Source organism: Oncorhynchus nerka, linkage group LG9a, assembly GCF_034236695.1.
Source record: "Oncorhynchus nerka isolate Pitt River linkage group LG9a, Oner_Uvic_2.0, whole genome shotgun sequence".
NCBI classification, from domain to species: domain Eukaryota; kingdom Metazoa; phylum Chordata; class Actinopteri; order Salmoniformes; family Salmonidae; genus Oncorhynchus; species Oncorhynchus nerka.
Genome location: NC_088404.1, coordinates 31,990,293 through 32,013,128, shown reverse-complemented (window position 1 = coordinate 32,013,128; position 22,836 = coordinate 31,990,293). Strand labels below are relative to the sequence as shown.

The window sequence follows — 22,836 nt, the reverse complement described above, 5'->3', positions numbered from 1 at the left end:
AGAGAAGACTGGTTAATGAGCAGAGTAGACTGGTTAATGATCAGAGAAGACTGGTTAATGAGCAGAGAAGACTGGTTAATGAACAGAATAGACTGGTTAATGACACCACTAGAGAGTGGGGGTCAAGGGAACAGTGGGGTGGGAAGCTCAGGGGGGTGGGAGGCCAGTGGGGGGGGCCTCAGTGTTTAGGGGAGTGATGGAGCAGAGACACAACAAACTTAGAATTGGATAACAGGGACACGGATGTTAACCTCTGAATCATGCCAATTAATAAAGTGGAGCCTATGGGATAATAATGATGACAGAAACCTATGAGTTTGTATTTTGAATTTCGTGGTCACTAATTGAGATTTGTTGTTGGAAGTAGATTCACAAATATGTCATTTCTTTTTGCAAGCTTGTATCATGATGTGTGAAAAATGTAACAACGGTCGCACACTGGTAACTTGGCATTTGAATACACTCAATAAGATTTGCAAGCATCATTTATTTTCAGAATTATTACAAGTCCATTTACTACTATGAATTTTCAGCTGTGAATCACTTGCAGATTTTTTTATCGGTGCACGCTTGGAGTTCTGTTGTCACATTACCAAGAGATTCATAATAACGTTTTATACATTTGTAGAAAGAGATTTGCAAGTAAACAATTGGTTTGAGCAACTCTAGGGGCAGGACCGTTTACTCCTGACCAATCAGCCAAAACCACAGCCGCATACTGCTGCAACCATGGATGGAGGGTCCATCAATCAAATTTTAGGAAGTAGCTTGAAAACAAAGAGAATTCATTTCTACAAAGTAACGATGTTACTTACTGGTGTGAATGAGCCTATACAATTGAACCTGATGACTCCTCCAGTCCCCAGACAGAAGGTAACACTGAAACAAGAAAGATCAAGAAGTGGAAGAAGAACATGAAGAGGCCTCAACCGCAAGCAGCTAGAGAGCAGCAAAACACACTCAAGGGCAGGGGGGAAGTGACAGGTACAGGTAAAATGTATACAGATGTTCCTCTGCTGTGGCCGGCCATCTTACATGGCGAAACCCCCTTCAAACTCAAGCCCTGGGATGGAGCTGTTGGAGTTGCTTGATGGCACGTGGGCCATGGAGCAGATGACACCACGGAATGTCGTCACATATGAAGGAAACACTGTGTTACCGAACAACTGTGTAGACATCATATGTAAAGGAGACAATGTATTTTGTGTAACTTTGCTTAGATGTCACGTGTATGGGTGAGGGTGTGTTGTGTGGCTGTAGTTTAGGGAGTTATGGGCTTGGGCAAAACTACATAAATACCCATGTAAAATATCAGGAAAAAGGAGATTTGGGGAAAGACAGATCAGGAGCTGATTGATCGATAAGAGAAATGACTGCCTCGTCAACCTGGCTAAGGCTTTCGACTCTGTCAATCACAAAAAGTTTATTGGCAGACTCAACAGCCTTGGTTTCTCCAACTACTTCTCCGATAGAGTTCAGTATGTCAAATCGGAGGGCCTGTTGTCCGGACCTCTCTATGGGGGTGCCACAGGGTTCAATTCTCGGGCCGACTCTCTTCTCTGTATACATCAATGATGTCGCTCTTGCTGCTGGTGATTCTCTGATCCACCTCTATGCAGACGACACCATTCTGTATACCTCTGGCCCTTCGTTGGACACTGTGTTAACTAACCTCCAGATGAGCTTCAATGCCATACAACTCTCCTTCCCTGATCTCCAACTGCTCTTAAATGCAAATAAAACTAAATTCATGCTCTTCAACCGATCGCTGTCTGTACCTGCCCACCCGTCCAGCATCATCACTACTCTGAACGGTTCTGACTATGTGGACAACTACAAATACCTAGGTGTCTGGTTAGACTGTAAACTCTCCTTCCAGACTCACATTAAACAACTCCAATCCAAAATGAAATCTAGAATCAGCTTCCTATTTCGCAACAAAGCATCCTTCACTAATGCTGCCAAACATACCCTCGTAAAACTGACCATCCTACCGATCCTTGACTTTGGCAATATCATTTACAAAATAGCCTCCAACACTCTACTCAGCAAACTGGATGCAGTCTATCACAGTGCCATCCGTTTTGTCACCAAAGCCCCATATACTACCCACCACTGCGACCTGTATGATCTCGTTGGCTGGCCCTCGCTTCATACTCGTCGCCAAACCCACTGGCTCCAGGTTATCTACAAGTCTCTGCTAGGTAAAGCCCCACCTTATCTCAGCTCACTGGTCACCATAGCAGCACCCACCCGTAGCACGCGCTCCAGCAGGTATATTTCACTGGTCACCCCCAAAGCCAATTCTTCCTTTGGCCGCCTCTCCTTCCAGTTCTCTGCTGCCAATGACTGGAACGAACTGAATTTTTTTTTACCTCCCTCAGTAGCTTTAAGCACCAGCTGTCAGAGCAGCTCACAGATCACTGCACCTCATCTATAAATAGCCCATCCAATCTACCTCATCCCCATACGGTATTTATTTATCTTGCTCCTTTGCACCCCAGTATCTCAACTTGCATATTCATATTCTGCACATCCTACCATTCCAGTGTTTAATTGCTATATTGTAATTACTTTGCCACCATGGTCTATTTATTGCCTTACCTCTCTCATCCTACCTCATTTGCACATGCTATATATATTTTTTTCTACTGTATTATTGATTGTTTTTTTGTTTAATGCTTCTGCATTATAATTGCTATATAACAAATCTATCAAATCCATCAGTTGTGAAGTTGTGGAACCAAAAGAGAAGTGTTACTTGTTTTCATTAACTATACTAAACAAAATATAAAGTGTTGTTCCCATGTTTCATGAGCTAAAATAAAAGATCCCAGGAATTGTCCACACACACAAAAAGTGTATTTCCCTCAAATTGTGTGCACAAATTTGTTTACATCCCTGTTAGTGAGCATTTCTAATTTTCCAAGATAATCCATTAACCTGACAGGTGTGGCATATCAAGAAGCTGAATAAACAGCATGGTCATTACATAGGTGCACCTTGTGCTGGGGGAAAATAAAAGGCCACTTTAAAATGTGCAGTTTTATCACACAACACAATGCCACAGATGTCTCAAGTTTTGAGGGAGCGTGCAATTGGCATGCTGATTGCAGTCCATCAATTGGCATGCTGAATGCAGTCCATTAATTGGCATGCTGATTGCAGTGTTAATTTCTTTACTGTTAGCAGCCTCCGGCATCATTTTAGAGACTTTGGTGTTACGTCCAACCCGGCCTCACAACCGCAGACCTCGTGTATCCACGCCAGCCCAGGACCTCCACATCTGGCTTCTTCCCTGCGGGATTATCGGAGACCAGCCACCCAGACAGCTGATGAAACTGAGGACCATTTCTGTCTGTATTAAATCCCTTTTGTGGGGAAAACTCATTTTGATTGGATTGGCCTGGCTCCCCAGTGGGTGGGCCTTTTGGAGGCCCGTGGCCAGACCGTATTGTGGGCTCGAGTAGGAAAACAAAGGGGAGCTTGAGGGTTACTATGTAAAAAGCACGCTAAAGGAGCACTGGGTGTCTATAGTTTGTCCTCTACCCAGATGAAGTGCTGAATCCCTGCTTTCAGTTAAGAGTTCATCTTAATTCATTTTAACTGAAACCCTATACCCAGGACTTAGCGAGTGTGTCCGGTCAATTAGATAGGGAGGACCAGGAGTTTGAGATTTTGGCGCACTTATAAATAGTTTAACCCTGTCTTGGAACGTGTCTTGTGTGAACGGCAAGAAATCACACAGTAAGAGCCACACCACGTAATAAAATAGTACAGAGCGGACTATGAATAAATAATGGATTGCTTGTTGGTGTTGTACATAAAAATAGCCCCCACTGACGTGTAGTATACCGTGTCACAAACTACCCCTGAAGTGTAATCAGCAGGAATGTCACGCTCGTCGTTGGAAGCATACTCGGACCAAAGCGCAGCGGGATCTGGGTTCCACATATTTATTGAAGTGGAACTTTGAACAAGACAAAATAAAGAAACAGAGAAACGAGATGTAAATGAAGTGCTCAAAGGTAATAACACAAAACAAGATCCCACAAAACACAGTGGGGAAATGGCTGCCTAAATATGATCCCCAATCAGAGACAACGATAAACAGCTGCCTCTGATCGGGAACCATACCAGGCCAACATAGAACTAAACAACCTAGATATTAACCCCCCCCCCTAGTCACACCCCAACCTAACCAAAATAGAGAATAAAAAGGTTCTCTATGGTCAGGGTGTGACAAGGAAGGAGTGAGCTAACCTCTGTGGCAAGGAGGGATAGACCAAGAGGGGTGACCCGGTTGATAAAGTGGAGCTTAGGGCTCCACTGCTAGCTCAGCTCAGCGTAGGAAAAAACAGGGAAGCCGCCTCACCGGGAAAGAGGCTCATTCAGCGGGATAATCCAGGCCTAAAACGTGCAGTGGGAGTTGTCCCACCCTGTGAGGTCAAGAGAAAGGGAAGGGAAAAGGAAAGGGGGATTCTAGTCAGTTGTACAACTGAATGCAGTCAACTGAAATGTGTCAGAAGATCCACAAGCAAAGACTACCCTCGCATGAATGAAGATAGTAGGTCCGTCGGGGAAGCGGCCCGTACCAGTCACCTCGACATTACTTCTCCATGCAAAGTACTAGAATAAAACAACTTGAAGGTAATCATCTATTTTATAAGTGTACATCCATTTTTGGGATTAAAGGCATGACAGTAGTTTAACATGTAAAATATAATTGTACATTTACATTTAAGTCATTTAGCAGACGCTCTTATCCAGAGCGACTTATTTCAGACTAAATTGACAGCAGCTAATGTTAGCTAACTGGCTAGCTTCATCAGACAGCTTTAGATGCAAAGGGAAACAAATATATTATTTGCTAGTTAACCATCTGATTGATAAAGTTGAGTTAAATGCCATTTGCTAGCTAGCTAAATGTAAAGTTGTTATTGGAGTTTATTCACAACAATTGATATAAGTAGATCCACACATGTTATTCTCTATAATGCAGAATTGTAAGCGTGTAACTTGGGAAGCTCATTCAATAATACAGATGTGGGTGATTTCTGTCCTTGAACTGTGTTCAATGTTGTTCTCCAATTTCAGATCACAGTAGTTGAATGAGGTGTTAGTGAAGTACTGTAACAAAAACCTGTGGCTGTCATGACTTCAACTTACTTAATACAGGTACCATGTCATTTTGTTAACCTATGCTGGTTTGTCATCTGATTTCCAGGAGCCTGACAGAGATACGGGCCTTCGGAAGGTATTCAGACCCCTTGACTTTTTCCACATTTTGTTACTTATTCTAAAATTGATTAAATTGCTTTTTCCCCCATCAATCTACACACAATACCCCATAAAGACAAAGCAAAACAGATTTTTGGAATTTTTTGTTAATAAAAAAAAAAAAACTAACTGAAATATGACATTTACATAAGTATTCAAAACCTTTACTCAGTACTTTGTTGAAGCACCTTTGGCAGTGATTACATCATCAAGTCTTCTGGGGTTTCTCCCATTCTTCTCGGCAGATGCTCTCAAGCTCTGTCAGCTTTGCTGCACAGCTATTTTCAGTTCTCTCCAGAGATGTTAGATCGGGTTCAAGTCCAGGCTCTGGCTGGGCCACTCAAGGACATTCAGAGACTTGTCCCGAAGCCACTCCTGCGTTGTCTTGGCTGTGTACTTAGGGTTGTTGTCCTGTTGGAAGGTGAACCTTCACTCCAGTCTGAGGTCCTGAGTGCTTTGAAGCAGGTTTTCATCAAGGATCTCTCTGTACTTTGCTCCGTTCATCTTTTCTTCGATCCTGACTAGTCTTCCAGTCCCTGCTGCTGAAAAACATCCCCACAGCATGATGCTGCCACCGCCATGCTTCATCGTAAAGATGGTGCCAGGTTTTCTCCACATGTGACACTTGGCATTCAAGCCAAAGAGTCTTGGTTTCATCAGACCAGAGAATCTTGTTTCCATGGTCTGAGACTCTTTAGGTGCCTTTTGGCAAACTTCAAGCGGGCTGTCATGTGCCTTTTACTGAAGAGTGGCTGAAGAGTGACTTTACTGAAGAGTGCTGCATAGATAGATGGTTGTCCTTCTGAACGGTTCTCCCTTCTCCCCGATTACTCAGTTTGGCCGGTCAGCCAGCTGTAGGAAGAGTCTTGGTGGTTCCAAACTTCTTCCATTTAAGAATGATGGAGACCCCTGTACTCTTGGGGACAGTCAATGCTGCGGTTATTTTTTGTACCCTTCCCCAGGTCTGTGCCTCGACACAATCCTGTCTCGGAGCTCTACGGACAATTCCTTCAACCTCATGGCTTGGTTTTTGCTCTGACAAGCACTGTCAACTGTTGGACTTTCTAAATCATGTCCAATCAATTGAATTTACCACAGGTGGACTCCAATCAAGTTGTAGAAACATCTCAAGGATGATCAATGGATACAGGATGCACCTGAACTCAACTTTGAGTCTTATAGCAAAGGCTCTGAATACTTATGTATACAAAGTTTTTCTGTGTTTTATTTTTAATACATTTGCAAAAATGTCTAACGACCTGTTTTCACTTTGTCAATATGGGGTATTGTGTGTAGATTGCTTAGGAACATGTTTCATTTAATCCATTTTAAAATAAGGCTGTAATGTAACAAAATGTTTAAAAAGTCAAGGGGTCTGAATAATTTCCGAATGCACTGTAGATACAACCATAGTCCAAGGCAGGAGTTGGCAGGAAATGTCCCTACATCCACGTTGAGGCCTGCTACAGGCAGGAACATGGAGCACTCCATGTCAGTGTCAGTAAGTAATGCATTTTTTATTTAAATATACAGTGGGGAGAACAAGTATTTGATACACTGCCGATTTTGCAGGTTTTCCTACATTACAAAGCATGTAGAGGTCAAATTTGTATCATAGGTACACTTCAACTGTGAGAGACGGAATTTAAAACAAAAATCCGCAAAATCACATTGTATGATTTTTAAGTAATTAATTTGCATTTTATTGTATGACATAAGTATTTGATCACCTACCAACTAGTAAGAATTCCGGTTCTCACAGACCTGTTAGTTTTTCTTTAAGAAGCCCTCCTGTTCTCCACTCATTACCTGTTTTAACTGCACCTGTTTGAACTTGTTACCTGTATAAAAGACACCTGTCCACACACTCAATCAAACAGACTCCAACCTCTCCACAATGGCCAAGACCAGAGAGCTGTGTAAGGACATCAGGGATAAAATTGTAGACCTGCACAAGGCTGGGATGGGGCTACAGGACAATAGGCAAGCAGCTTGGTGAGAAGGCAACAACTTTTGGTGCAATTATTAGAAAATGGAAGAAGTTCAAGATGACGGTCAATCAACCTCGGTCTGGGGCTCCATGCAAGATCTCACCTCGTGGGGCATCAATGATCATGAGGAAGGTGAGGGATCAGCCCAGAACTACATGGCAGGACCTGGTCAATGACCTGAAGAGAGCTGGGACCACAGTCTCAAAGAAAACCATTAGTCACACACTACACCATCATGGATTAAAATCCTGCAGCGCACGCAAGGTCCCCCTGCTCAAGCCAGCGCATGTCTAGGCCCGTCTGAAGTTTGCCAATGACCATCTGGATGATCCAGAGGAGGAAGGTAATGTGGTGATGAGACAAAAATAGAGCTTTTTGGTCTAAGCTCCACTCGCCGTGTTTGGAGGAAGACGAAAGATGAGTACAACCCCAAAAACATCATCCCAACCGTGAAGCATGGAGGTGGAAACATCATTCTTTGGGGATGCTTTTCTGCAAAGGGGACAGGACAACTGCACCGTATTGAGGGGAGTATGGATGGGGCCATGTATCGCGAGATCTTGGCCAACAACCTCCTTCCCTCAGTAAGAGCATTGAAGATGGGTCATGGCTGGGTCTTCCAGCATGACAACGACCCGAAACACAAAGCCAGGGCAACTAAGGAGCGGCTCCATAAGAAGCATCTCAAGGTCCTGGAGTGGCCTAGCCAGTCTCCAGACCTGAACCCAATAGAACATCTTTGAGGGAGCAGAAAGTCCGTATTGCCCAGCGACAGCCCCGAAACCTGAAGGATCTGGAGAAGGTCTGTATGGAGGAGTGGGCCAAAATCCCTGCTGCAGTGTGTGCAAACCTGGTCAAGAACTACAGGAAATGTATGATCTCTGTAATTGCAAACAAAGGTTTCTGTACCAAATATTAAGTTCTGCTTTTCTGATGTATCAAATACTTATGTCATGCAATAAAATGCAAATTAATTACAAAAAAAATCATACAATGTGATTTTCTGGATTTTTGTTTTAGATTCCGTCTCTCACAGTTGAAGTGTACCTATGATAAAAATTACTGACCTCTACATGCTTTGTAAGTAGGAAAACAGCAGTGTATCAAATAATTGTTCTCCCCACTGTATATAATACTCCACGCATAGTGGAGAAGTCCTAAGCATCATAAACCTGTCTACTCCCGGAGTAACTCACTGTCAGAGATTCATTAGATGATTTGGCAGGAGGCCCTGTGCCAATAGGAGGTCAGGGGTGAGGGCTTAGGGGGAGTGAGAGGGAAGTTAGACATAAAGACTCAACTTGAACCACAGAGTAAGAATACCTTCAAACCAAATATGTCCAGCACAACTGTTTGGTCAGGAAAAACACTGTTCCACCTTTTTAATTGGTTGAAGGATAGTCTGCAACTTTCCTGAAGGACAGCCCAACACAACCCTCTCCCCCAACACACACTTCCCTTTGAAAGTTGCTGTGTCTTTTACGCATCCATTTCTGATTGGAAGGCACCCATACAGTCCTCAATCAACAATGGATTCAGTACCTCATTCAATTGCATTCAGTACCTCTATTAATCTCTCTACATGTGTTACAGAGGGAATATTCCAGAGCCTTCTGACCAACTCCTGGAGATCTCTCCAGAACAGATAAGTAAGCTCTGCTGGTGGTAATATACTTTATGCCCTATGTAAATTCACTATGGCTGACTGTCTATTTCCTCTCACTAAAAGTCTCCAGAAAAACGAACGCGTCCATCCCCCTATCCCCAGGTGAGTCTACTGGGCCATGGAACTCTAGAGCAGCACATTAAAAAAACCTGCCCCCCTGTTGCCACCTATCAGCAGACAGTTCCCTGAGGAAGGATGCAACTCTCAAGGACAATGGACAAATTTGGTGGATGATCACCAAACGGAATAAAGTTTTGTATAAACTACTCATGTTTGTTTTTTAAAAGTTGTTGCAAAACAATACATTTTTCAGCCTGTTTTTCAAATGTTTTACTATGCTACTATGCTAACTTAAACATCTAACAACATGCAGACTTTCTCCATCAAGAAAACACCTGGTGCTTATGACTCAAAGGTCTAAAATCAATGCAAGTCTCATGTCCAGGGTGAATACATTCTGATTCATGTATATAAGACATCACACAGGTGTACCAAGTACCATATATATCCCAGACAAGCCTGAAGAATAGGACAAATAGACAAGTGAATATAAGTCTGCTCTTGTGTCTGTATGAATGAGTGGTAACATAAGATACATGTTAACGTGTTAAATGGCTACGAGACATTGATAAGGAGACTCTAGCTGGAGTGTCAGGTAAGGTACCAGTGAAGGCCCTAGTATTCAGTCAGGCATCTGGAAGCAGATGTCACCATCCAGGCCCATGCCACAGCATGCAGAGGCCTGATTGTGAGATGACAATAAATACATTATGTACCTTTCATCACTAAAGCCGTGTTAGCATTTACTGCACATGTTGGTAAACAATCCAACCATTTTGTTATTGATATAAATGGGCAATTCACATACAATAAAGTTCATGAGCATTGACTATATTACCTCTAGGGTCCTGTGGTTGTCTGGCAGCATTTCTGCTTTCTAGTTATCTTACTCCCTCTCCACCTGAAATGCAATAACAACAAAGCAGTTTCAATTTAACTTAGCTAACTAGCTACATGTTGACAGCTATATAATTAAGCAATAAGGCCAAAGGGGGTGTGGTATATGGACAATATACCACAGCTAAGGGATGTTCTTAGGCACGACACAAGGCAGAGTGCTAGAATACATTTCTAAAAATGTACAAAACGTTCTACAATCTTACGAATCTCTTGGTAGTGTGACAACAGTGACAGAACCCAAGCCTGGACGTATACAATACATGATGCTTGCAAATCTTATTGGATGTATTCAAATGTGAAGTTACCAGTGTGCGACCGTTGTTACATTTTTCACACATCATGATACAAGCTTGCAAACACGTTTGCAAATCTTACTTCCAACCACAAATCTCAATGTGAGACCAGGAAATTCACAATACAAACTGGTTCATTATTATCCAGGAGCCCAGGTGGAATCAGGCACCTGTCAGACAAGACATGGAGAGGGAACATATTGGAAATGTCATTGTATCTTACATTCTTTTGACAATGGAACCCTCTATAAAGCTGTTGAATTCTGTATTTAAAACTGAGTCTCCTGAATGATTCATCCATTTAGTAAAATGCAGAGCTTTTAGATTGCTTTTAGCAACGGTACTTTGGGGGAACTCTACTCCTCTGGAGTTGACCTGCTGATGTTCAGTGTATATCAGGGTAAAGAAACGTGGAGAGGAAGTCTGCTCGATTCTTAATGGTTTCATGTAATATCACTATGGCTGCAAGCAGGAAGACAGATGTCCCTCTCTATAATTGGTCTCCTGGAGCGTTTGTGTGTGTGTGTGTGTGTGTGAGTGTATATGTGTGTATACTGTATGTATGTGTGTGTTGTTGTAAATTGAGAGGCAGCAGTTGATGCATAGGTTTTCTACTGCCATTCATCTCCCCATTCCAAATAAAAAGAGCATGCACACACACATACAAATCAAATCAAATGTATTTATATAGCCCTTCGTATATCAGCTGATATCTCAAAGTGCTGTACAGAAACCCAGCCTAAAACCCCAAACAGCAAGCAATGCAGGTGTAGAAGCACGGTGGCTAGGAAAAACTCCCTAGAAAGGCCAAAACCTAGGAAGAAACCTAGAGAGGAACCAGGCTATGAGGGGTGGCCAGTCCTCTTCTGGCTGTGCCGGGTGGAGATTATAACAGAACATGGTCAAGATGTTCAAAGGTTCATAAATAATAATAATCACAGTAGTTGTCGAGGGTGCAGCAAGTCAGCACCTCAGGAGTAAATGTCAGCTGGCATTTCATAGCCGATCATTAAGAGTATCTCTACCACTCCGACTGTCTCTAGAGAGTTGAAAACTGCAGGTCTGGGACAGGTATACACACACTGAACAACCACTGCCTCTCTTTCTCTCCATCCCATAATTCCCTTCTCTCTGTTTCTCCATTCATCTCCCTCTCTGTTTCTCCACTCATCTCCCTCTCTCTGTTTCTCCACTCATCTCCCTCTCTGTTTCTCCACTCATCTCCCTCTCTGTTTCTCCACTCATCTCCCTCTCTCTGTTTCTCCACTCATCTCTCTCTCCCTGTTCCTGCTTTATCACCCCCTGTCTCTCATGTCTCACCCCTGTCAGCCTCCTTCTCTTTAATGGATACTTTCTCATTCCCAGTAGATTATCCTGCTACTGCTAGAGACTCCTGCCTAAGGGAGAACAAAAACACACACACACACACACACACACACACACACACACACACACACACACACACACATAACACACACACATACCACACACACACACACACAAACACACACACACACATAACACACACACACAGACACACACACACACACACACACACAGCCCACCTCTATGTGTATTAACCGCCCTAGCTAATTCACTGTCAGAGACTTAATGGGGTCATTAGCTACAGTTTGCTCCTCACCTTTAAGTGTAAAGTAAAAATAAAGACATCTAAATGCCTTTAAAAGAGGCCACCCCCATGCTACGCTTTACAGCAGCTTTACAACATGAGAGAGAGAGAGTACTGTAGACTACTTTATCACCAAACTCAACCCAGAGTCTCCCAGAGCATTCAGTCAGCCCACTGACACCCCTATTGGATCACAGCAAAATCACAGTGTACTTGAACAGAGAAGAAAAAAAGCAGGATAAACTGCTTACTATTAAGAAATGCTATAGATGGAAGGAGCGTTGTGTACAAACATACCAACAACTATTGTCAAACAACAAATTCAACCCTTTTTAGAGAACTTCCTGGACAAAATGTTTCACTGCAATAGTGAAGGTGTAGATTTGGCAGTAGAAAGCCTAAAGTATATTTGATCTTTCAGCTTCCCTATTAAATCTAAAAATGTCAAGCAGACAACAAAAAAAGAAAATGAACAATGATGACAAATGGACAAACAGGACAGAAATAAGGAAAAAGAGTGAACAACATGTCAGAAATCAGCTGAATGTAATGGAAGAATCCATAGAATCAAACCACTTCTGGGAAAATGAGAAACACTGAACAAAACAACAACACGAACATGAGTTATTTATCTCCAATCTTTTTGTCCATTTAACAACGAGCAAACAGCAAACACATATACACAATCAATTACAAATCTTAGAATCAACTATTATTAAAGACTACCAGAACCCACTGGAGTCTCCAATTACATTTAATGAACTACAGGACAAAATGCAAACTCTCCAACCCAAAAAGCCCTGGGATGTTAATTATTTCCTAAACTAAATGATAAAATATATGGACAACATAAAATTGGCTATGCTTAAACTCTTTAACATTATCCTCAGGTGTGGCATCTTCCCCAATATTTGGAACCCAGGCCTGATCATCCCAATCCACAAAAGTAGAGACAAATTCGTCCCCAATAACTACAGTGGAATATGCGTCAACAGCAACCTCTGGAAAATCCTCTGCATTATAATTAACAGCAGACTCCTACATTTCCTCAGTGAAAATTATGTCTTATGCAAATGTGAAATGGGCTTTTTACCAAATGACCATATGACAGACCACATATACACCATGCACAACCTAAATGACCATATGACAAACCACATATACACCATGCACAACCTAAATGACCATATGACAGACCACATATACACCATGCACAACCTAAATGACCATATGACAGACCACATATACACCATGCACAACCTAAATGACCATATGACAGACCACATATACACCATGCACAACCTAAATGACCATATGACAGACCACATATACACCATGCACAACCTAAATGACCATATGACAGACCACATATACACCATGCACAACCTAAATGACCATATGACAGACCACATATACACCATGCACAACCTAAATGACCATATGACAGACCACATATACACCATGCACAACCTAAATTACCATATGACAGACCACATATACACCATGCACAACCTAAATGACCATATGACAGACCACATATACACCATGCACAACCTAAATGACCATATGACAGACCACATATACACCATGCACAACCTAAATTACCATATGACAGACCACATATACACCATGCACAACCTAAATGACCATATGACAGACCACATATACACCATGCACAACCTAAATGACCATATGACAGACCACATATACACCATGCACAACCTAATTGACAAACAAAACAAAAACAAAGTCACTACACCATGCACAACCTAAATGACCATATGACAGACCACATATACACCATGCACAACCTAATTGACAAACAAAACAAAAACAAAGTCCTCTCATGATTTGGTGATCTCAAAAAAAGCTTTTGACTAAATTTGGCATGAGGGCCTGCTATATAAATGGATGGAAAGCGGTGACATATGTCATCATAAAATCAATGTACACAAACAACAACAAGTGTTTGGTTAATAAAATTGGTGGGGACGACGTCCTCAATGCACTTATTGATATAACCAGTGACTGATGTGGTGTACTCCTCAATGCCATCGGAAGAATCACGGAACATGTCCCAGTCTGATAGCAAAACAGTCCTGTAGTTTAGCATCTGCTTCACCTGACCACTTTTTAATAGACCGAGTCACTGTTGCTTCCTGCTTTAATTTTTGCTTGTAAACAGGAATCAGGAGGATAGAGTTATGGTCAGATTTACCAATTGGAGGGCGAGGGAGAGCTTAGTACACCTCTCTGTGTGTGGAGTAAAGGTGGTATAGATTTTTTTCTCCCTCTGGTTGCAGATTTAACATTCTGTTAGAAATGTAGTAAAACTGATTTAAGTTTCCTTGCATTAATGTCCCCGGCCACTAGGAGCGCCGCCTCTGGATGAGTGTTTGCTTATGGTGGAATACAACTCATTGAGTGCTGTTTTAGTGCTAGCCTCGGCCTGTGGTGGTATGTAGACAGCTACGAAAAATACAGATGAAAACTCTATAGGTAGATATTGTGGTCTACAGCTTATCATGAGACGCTCTACCTCAGGCGAGCAACATCTTGTGAGTTCCTTAGATATCGTGCACCAGCTGTTGTTTACATAAGTTTGACCCCCGCCTGTGTCTTACCAGAGGCTGCTGTTCTGTTGTTAGAGTGTTTAACCCGCCAGCTGTATGTTATTCATGTCGTCGTTCAGCCACGACTCGGTGAAACGTAAGATATTACAGTTTTAATGTCCCGTTAATAGGATATACGTGCTTTCAGTTCGTCCCATTTATTTTCCAGCAATTGAATGTTAACTAGCAGACTGGAAGGCAAGGACAGATTAGCCACTCGTTGCCTGGTCCTCACAAGGCATCCCGATCTCTTTCCGTGAAACCTACCTTTCCTTTTCCAGCGAATCATGTGGATCTGAGCCTGGTCAGGCACCCGTAGTATATCCCTCTCGTCCGACTCATTGAAGAAGAACTCCTCGTCCAACTTGAGGTGAATAATACCAGTTCTGATGTCCAGAAGCTCTTTTCAGTCATAAGAGACAGTAGCAGCAACATTATGTTCAAAACAAGTTAAGAACAATGCGAATAGACAAACAAAATAGGATGGTTGGTTAAGAGCAGATAAAGACTGCAGCACTACCCTCCGGCGCCATCTTTTCCATAATCTGTTGCTTCTGTCCCCAACCAAGGACGGCCTACAACAGTACCTAGATCTTCTGCACAGATTCTGTCACACCTGGGTCTTGACAGTGAATCTTAGTAAAACAAACATTTTGGTGTTCCAAAAAAGGTCCAGTTGCCAGGACCACGAATACAAATTCAATCTAGACACTGCTGTCCTGTAGCACACAAAAAATGATACCTACCCCGGCTTAACATCAAACCCTTAGGTAACTTCCACAAAGCTGTGAACAATCAGAGAGTTAAGGCATGAACATAAAATTCGACATCCCAGTTAGGATCTGGTAAAAAAATATTTGAATCAGTTATAGAACCTATTACCCTCTGTAGTTGTGAAGTTGGGGGTCCACCCACCAACAAATAATTCACAAAATGGGACAAACACCCAATTGACACTCTGCATGCAGAATTCTGAAAAAACATCCTCTGTGTACAACATAAAACCCCAAATGATGCATACAGAGCAGTATTAGGCCGATACCCGCTAATTTACCAGCTGGTTTAGGGGCTCAGTTCACAAACAGACCCCACAGAGCCCCAGGACAGCAACACAATTGGACCCAACCAAATCGTGAGAAAACAACAAGATAATTATTTGACACATAAGAAAGATTCAACCAAAAATGCTATCTGGCCCTAAACAGAGAGTACGCAGTGGCAAAATACCTGACCACTGTGACTGACACAAAATGAAGGAAATCCTTGACTATGTACAGACTCAGTAAGCATAGCCTTGCTATCGATAGAGGCCGCCATAGGCAGACCTGGGTCGAGAGAGAAGAGGCTATATACCCAGTGCCCACAAAATGAGGTGGAAACTGAGCTGCACTTCCTATCCTCCTGCTAATTATATGATCATATTAGCAACACATATTTCATACAGACCCACAAAGAATTTAGAAACATACCAAATATTGACAAACTCTGTTAGGCGAAGTGTCGCAGTGTGCAGTCACAGCAGCAAGATGTGTGACCTGTTGTCACAGGAAAAGGGCAACCAGTGGAGTACAAACACCATTGCAAATACAACCTATATTTATTTGTATATTTATATATTTTCTCTTGCCATTCATACTTCAACTATTTGCACATTGTTAAAACACTGTACATATCCAATAACATGACATTTAAAATGCCGTTATTCCCTTGAACATTTTGTGAGTGTAATGTTTGCTGTTTCATTTCTTTTTTTTACTGTTTGTTGTTTTTCATTTGCTTTGGAAACGTAAACATACAGTATGCATTATGTTTCCAATGCCAATAAAGCACCTTTGAATTGAATTGAGAGAGAGAGAGAGAGAGAGAGAGAGAGAGAGAGTACTGTACAAGCTGTACAAGCGTCTAGTGATTAGCTAAGCTAACTGCCGGAAGGGTTGATAGCATTAGCATGAAGTGATTATAGAGCTATTATAGGAAAGGCACTGCATTATTGAACCGCCTTGTTAGTTAAAGGAAGATGTGTGGATTCCTCATTTCTCTCTGCTTACCTTTAAAATACACACAAACTCTGACTATAGGTTCCTATAAGATCAGTGTAAAATGAACAGAAATATGCGTTCTTGTGAGTGTATATACAGTATGACTCAAAAGGCTCCAGGAAGAGAGCAGCCACAAGTTTGGTTAAGGTCAATCATAGAGCTATTAATTCTATTCATACCTTGCAAACACATAGCCCTTCCCCTTAACCCATGGACCATGAGAGAGGGAGAGGACTATACATGTACACACAGCCCCAATGATATAGCATTGGGGCTATATCACACATTCACACAGCAACATACATGTAGGCTATGAATGGAGGGAGAGAGGATGGAAGAGGAGGGTAAAGGAAATACATTTCTGAGAGGGAGAGAAGGGACGAGGAAGGCTCTAGCATTACAGGATGAATGGAGGGAGAGAAGGGACGAGGAAGGCTCTAGCATTAAAGGATGAATGGAGGGAGAGAAGGGACGAGGAAGGCTCTAGCATTACAGGATGAATGGAGGGAGAGAAGGGACGAGGAAGGCTCTAGCATTACAGGATGAATGGAGGGAGAGAAGGGACGAGGAAGGCTCTAGCATTAAAGGATGAATGGAGGGAGAGAAGGGACGAGGAAGGCTCTAGCATTACAGGATGAATGGAGGGAGAGAAGGGACGAGGAAGGCTCTAGCATTACAGGATGAATGGAGGGAGAGAAGGGACGAGGAAGGCTCTAGCATTACAGGATGAATGGAGGGAGGAAGTGAGCCTCTCTTTCTGTCCCTCTCTGGTCAGTGTAATTATCAGACTGTTGGGACCAATTTAGAGAACAGAGCTGGCACTCACGGGAGCCTCATATATATTCGGTGTGTGTGTGCACATGCACGGTTGTGCATGTGTGCTTGTTCGTGTGTGTTCTGATGAATTGAACATCCATATGCAACCAAAATACCAACATTTCACAACTGATCTTACTTGTCTAACAAAAGTATCCAATTCTATCTCTTTCTCTTTCAGGATAGCTGTACCAGAGTTCTACTGTTTCGGGGAGTGAATAAAGAGATCAAGAACTACAACAGCCAGACAGCCTTTCAGGTGAGACTCCCCATCCTTCAGCTGGCCTCTATCAGACATTACATTCTAGTTATACCGTAACCATAGGCCATGAGGACAACTTTGTTTGACTTAATATGGAAAAAGTTTTTGCAACTCTTGGAGGTCAAGGGAGCTCAACAATATCTGTATATTTGTTCTGTGATAACTACATGGCATAAAGGCAACTCCACTTGAACACTGTTTCTGTACACTGGCCTGCCTCTGTGGCAAGCTGTGTGATTAAGCTTGTGACAAATTGACATTAACACAGATTTCCTCAGTACATCAATGTTCATTTGTTTGTACACAGGGCTATCTGGCGCCACACACCACCAGCACACTCACATGTACACGTGCACGCATTCACATGCACACGCTCACACAGTGCCAGAAATCAGAAACACACGCTGCTGTCAGACATCTGTTACAATCAGCCTTTTAATGAAGGGATGCCAATGTGTGAAATATTAATCAGAGAGAGAAAGAGAAAGAGAGAGAGATGGAACCATAGAGTAATGCAAATTAAGAGGGGTGAGATAGAATTAGTGACGGACATGTAGTCTGAAAAAGATGATATTGAAGGATGGAGGGAAGGTGGGAGAGAGAAAGTGCTTTGAATGGAATGTGTTCCCCTGTTACCTGTAGTTTAGAGTAGATGTATTATACATCTGATAATTGGTTCCCAAAAGTTTTCTTGAAACAACAGAGGCTGATGTTTATTCCAGACAGACTCTGGGACAGCAGCTTTCAGCAGGGTTCTGTTCTCTCCCAATGAGAAGGACAGCTACCAATGGGAGCCTTGTTTTACAGAACACTCATATTGAGAAGTTGAGAGTTGGGAAAGGAACAAACACACAACACATCCCCTCTTCTCTCCTCCCTCTCTCCTCCTCCAGGTGGCCATTATAGCAGGAAACTTTGATCTGGCTGAAATCATCAAGATCCACAAAGTGTCAGACGTTGGTGAGTAGACTACAGTACATGCCATGGGTATGTGGCTAACAGGAGGTGGTCACTGGACTCTAATGAATGAATCTAGACTGAATTACCCTGACTGATCTCCCATAGTGGTGTCAGAGGGTTAGAGAGCCCTCAGTACTCGGACTATAGCCACTGTAATCACCCAGTCAGTAATGATTCCTGATCATGTGCACTTGCTCTGTGTAATTCAGGGTACTGGGTGTCAATCTGCTATGTGTGAATAGTCTGCCATCTAGTGTTTGAAGGAAAGAATACACCAGATTCCTAATTTAATGCAGTAAGATGTTTTCCTAACTCAATACCCTCGGCAGTGCCTTAGGCATAAAGGCATACATTGTCATGTTGATTAGGCCAGCAACATGTTGTGTGTTCCTCTCCCAGTGCCTTTCAGGGAGACCCCATCCTACACCAGCCGTAGACGTGTGTTGGTGGGAGGACTGCCCTCGCCCCGCTCCCTGCTGCGCTCCGCTAGCGACAACAACCTCAACGGGGACAGCAGTCAAGGTCTGGGTCAAGGTCTGGGGCAGGGTCACGGTCGACAGGGTCAGTCTCCTGTCCCCTCTCTGAGAAGCCTCCCTGCACTGGGACAACACCAACAACATGCCAGCCTGGGGGAGGTGAGAGACAGAGAGAGAGAGAAAGAGACAGAGACAGAGTGTGTGTGTGTTTGCCTTTCTGTGTGTTTTGTGACAAAGATTTATGGAATGTGTGTGTAACAGACTGTGTGTGTGTGTTATATTCCAGACTCGTCATGGAGAGATGCCAGACAGCAGTCTCCAGAGCACAGGCAGCTCTCGCTCCTCCCACTCCCGCTCTCCCTCGCTACACAGTCATCTGCATGAGGGCGATCAGGGCATCAGGAAGACACACGGACACCCTCTAGGACATGTCCCTCGAGGACGGCTCAGGTGAGACAGACAATCAATCATATATTTAATATACTGCTCCTTGGGGGACAATGAACAGTTCTGGGTCTGATCTGAAAGGAAATCTCCTCCTCTCTTCTCCTTGTCATTGTCTCTCCAGTATGGGATAAATTGAGCAGATTACTAATGCTGAGGTTCCTAACCATTTTATTGTGATCATGTGTCAGTTGTACTGACTCAGTACATGATTAACACATAGCTTTATGCTTCTCCTATAGAACACTGTATGTGTGTATTCGTTTCTGCAAGTGTGTGTGCGTGTGTGTGTGTGTGTGTGTGCGTGTGTGTGTGTGTGTGTGCGTGCGTGCGTGCGTGCGTGCGTGCCCTTATTCTCCAGAAGCGGCAGCAGTTTGATGTCTGACATGGGAATTGCATTACAGACATGACTATAGCCCTCTCTCTATTTGTAATACCCTACTGTCACTTCACTCCATCCATCACACATGCTGCTAATCAGACCTCTATCTCTCGCTCGCTCGCTCTCTCTCTCTCTCTCTCTTCGTCCCACCCTTCCCTTTGTCTCAAGAAGGCCACAGTAGTAAAGCAGCACCAGTGTGTTGAACTTGACACCCTGTTGGTAGAGGTAGTGTAGCTTGCCTGTATTTGAATGTACTTGTCTGCACAAAGAGGTATAGTAAGACCTTAATTTTCAGTGCATATAATATGCTTACTGAGACTCCCGTATCAGTAGTAGTTAGACTGAGGGAGGTACAGATGGAGGGATAAAGAAAGGCGCAGATAGAGGGAGGTAGAGGTCATTTCCCTGATGTGTCCTGTCCTAGATGCCTGTCTGTTCTTTTCTGTTATTCTTTTGCTGTAATTAGTCATGTTTATCTGTGTAAGAAGTGACAGGTCTGGAAATTACTGATGTTATTGACACAACAGTAAAGGCCTGAGGACATCTGAGGGAGAGAGAGACGGTCCTCAAATGACAAGGAAAACATTAGCTATACGTTTATACCTAATCTTCACCCCTCCTTCCTTGTTTCCCTCCCTTCTTCTTTCCTTCCTTCACTACTCCTTTCCCTCCCTCTTGTTGGCTACTACTGGTCTCTCTCTCTCAGTCCCCCTCCCTGCGCCATCTTTCCATCTCTCTCTCTCCATCTTTCGCTCTGTGACCGTCTGTCCGCCCGGTGATAACTCCAGGGGCATTCTGGGTACCAGGGAAGTGTGAAATTAGTTTGGCCGGCAGTGGCCCGCCCCTACGGCCAACACAACGACTTCCTGTGGAACATGCCATCACTTCCTCTCACACCAGAGTGGGCGGTGCTGTAAGGAGTCCAACACTGTTGCCAGGGGGCATCTGGGAATGGTGAAATGGTTGGAATTTAGATACATATAAAGGGTGGATGTCACAATGTGAGTGAGTTATCGATACCATTGAAAACCAAGATGACACCAATGATTTCCTTGGAGGTTGGTAAGGTAATAGGCCCCTTTCCTGTTTCCCTAGGCTTTCTGCATCTGTCCCCTATTCATTTTCTGTCCATCTCTTTCTCACCTTTTCTTTTACCTTTCCCTCTCTTTCTCACATCCTCTCTTTCATCCCTTATCCACTGTCACTTCCTGTCCTCCCTCTTTCTCCTCCCCCTCCTCTGTCTCTATCTATCTCCCTCTCTTCTCTCTCTCATCCCTCGTTCTCCCTGTATTAGTCACACTAGGGGCTGTTGGAGTGAAATTATCCATGGTTTCTTACTGCTGCCAAAAGGCTGAGAGAAAGAAATAGAGAGCGAAAGCAGGATAGAGAGAAAGTGTGTGAGAGAGAAAGGGAAAGAGAGAGAGAGGGGAAGAAAGAGAGAGAATCTCTTGAGTCCAGCTTAGAGAATCCACATTAAAGGAGGACATGGCGGAATCGATCCGAACGCATCATAGTCTGCATCATCAAAAGGCGACACAGTTCAGCCAGCATTGAGCCGTTTGGCTGCTAATCCCTTCGCTTTGGGACACAGTTTGGATGCACGCGCACACACACACACACACACACACACACACACACACACACACACACACACACACACACACACATTAGTGAGATAAGATGTAGGAGGACATTTAGTCCTGTATAATCAATGGCTGCTGTATTTCAGTGGTTTAGATAAATCAGCGATGATACAGATCTATGTTGTACATACATTAAAACACAAACAACTTTATCTTCATTTGGTGAGCGTGACACTGTATCATATAACACTACTGTCAGTCATCCTAAGATGTTGTCACTGTTTATAACATCTGTAATGTCAACCTTATTATAAAAGAGGGTTAAAAAAAAGTGTTAGCAAAATATGTTGTACATACAGTTATTTGTACAGCCAGGTCACCCATGATACAAGTCAGTATACGATGTCCATCCGTGTCTGAGGATGTCGGGAGATGACATGGAAACCTGCCACTAGGGGCAACAGTGAGCACTGTTGCCTTCAAGTAAGTTTTGGTTTTGCTAGGGCATTGTGGACAGGGATGGCGGAGGGATGTAGGCATCTGCCTCTGGTGACAAAGTTTGCATGTTAGAATCCAGGATAGAAAGTTGTTTTTGAGGTTTTAGTTTTCAGCCTATCCCAAACCTTAACCCTTACCTTAACCCTTACCCTGTCGTTCTCAACTAACATCAAGGCGGTGGCCCGTTCTTGTAGGTTCATGCTCTACAACATCCGCAGAGTACGACCCTGCCTCACACAGGAAGCAGCGCAGGTCCTAATCCAGGCACTTGTCATCTCCCGTCTGGATTACTGCAACTCGCTGTTGGCTGGGCTCCCTGCCTGTGCCATTAAACCCCTACAACTCACCCAGAACGCCGCAGCCCGTCTGGTGTTCAACCTTCCCAAGTTCTCTCACGTCACCCCGCTCCTCCGCTCTCTCCACTGGCTTCCAGTTGAAGCTCGCATCCGCTACAAGACCATGGTGCTTGCCTACGGAGCTGTGAGGGGAACGGCACCTCAGTACCTCCAGGCTCTGATCAGGCCCTACACCCAAACAAGGGCACTGCGTTCATCCACCTCTGGCCTGCTCGCCTCCCTACCACTGAGGAAGTACAGTTCCCGCAGCCCAGTCAAAACTGTTCGCTGCTCTGGCCCCCAATGGTGGAACAAACTCCCTCACGACGCCAGGACAGCGGAGTCAATCACCACCTTCCGGAGACACCTGAAACCCCACCTCTTTCAGGAATACCTAGGATAGGATAAAGTAATCCTTCTCACCCCCTTAAAAGATTTAGATGCACTATTGTAAAGTGGCTGTTCCACTGGATGTCTTAAGGTGAACGCACCAATTTGTAAGTCGCTCTGGATAAGAGCGTCTGCTAAATGACTTAAATGTAATGTAAATGTTAACCATTCTGGGTTAATGCCTAAAGTTAACCTTAAACACTTCGAAACTTGACGTTT

At 43.4% G+C, this 22,836-nt stretch overlaps 1 protein-coding gene across 1 annotated transcript in view; it reads left to right on the top strand.

The window, feature by feature from the left end:
- Window positions 1–22,836, top strand: part of LOC115117504 (SH3 and multiple ankyrin repeat domains protein 3-like) — a 118,307-nt gene that overhangs the window by 14,144 nt on the left and 81,327 nt on the right. The window contains exons 5-8 of the mRNA XM_065022146.1: window positions 17,469–17,546; window positions 18,443–18,509; window positions 18,909–19,144; window positions 19,272–19,435. Coding sequence (XP_064878218.1) covers window positions 17,469–17,546; window positions 18,443–18,509; window positions 18,909–19,144; window positions 19,272–19,435 — 545 coding nt within the window. The remainder of the gene's footprint in view (window positions 1–17,468; window positions 17,547–18,442; window positions 18,510–18,908; window positions 19,145–19,271; window positions 19,436–22,836) is intronic.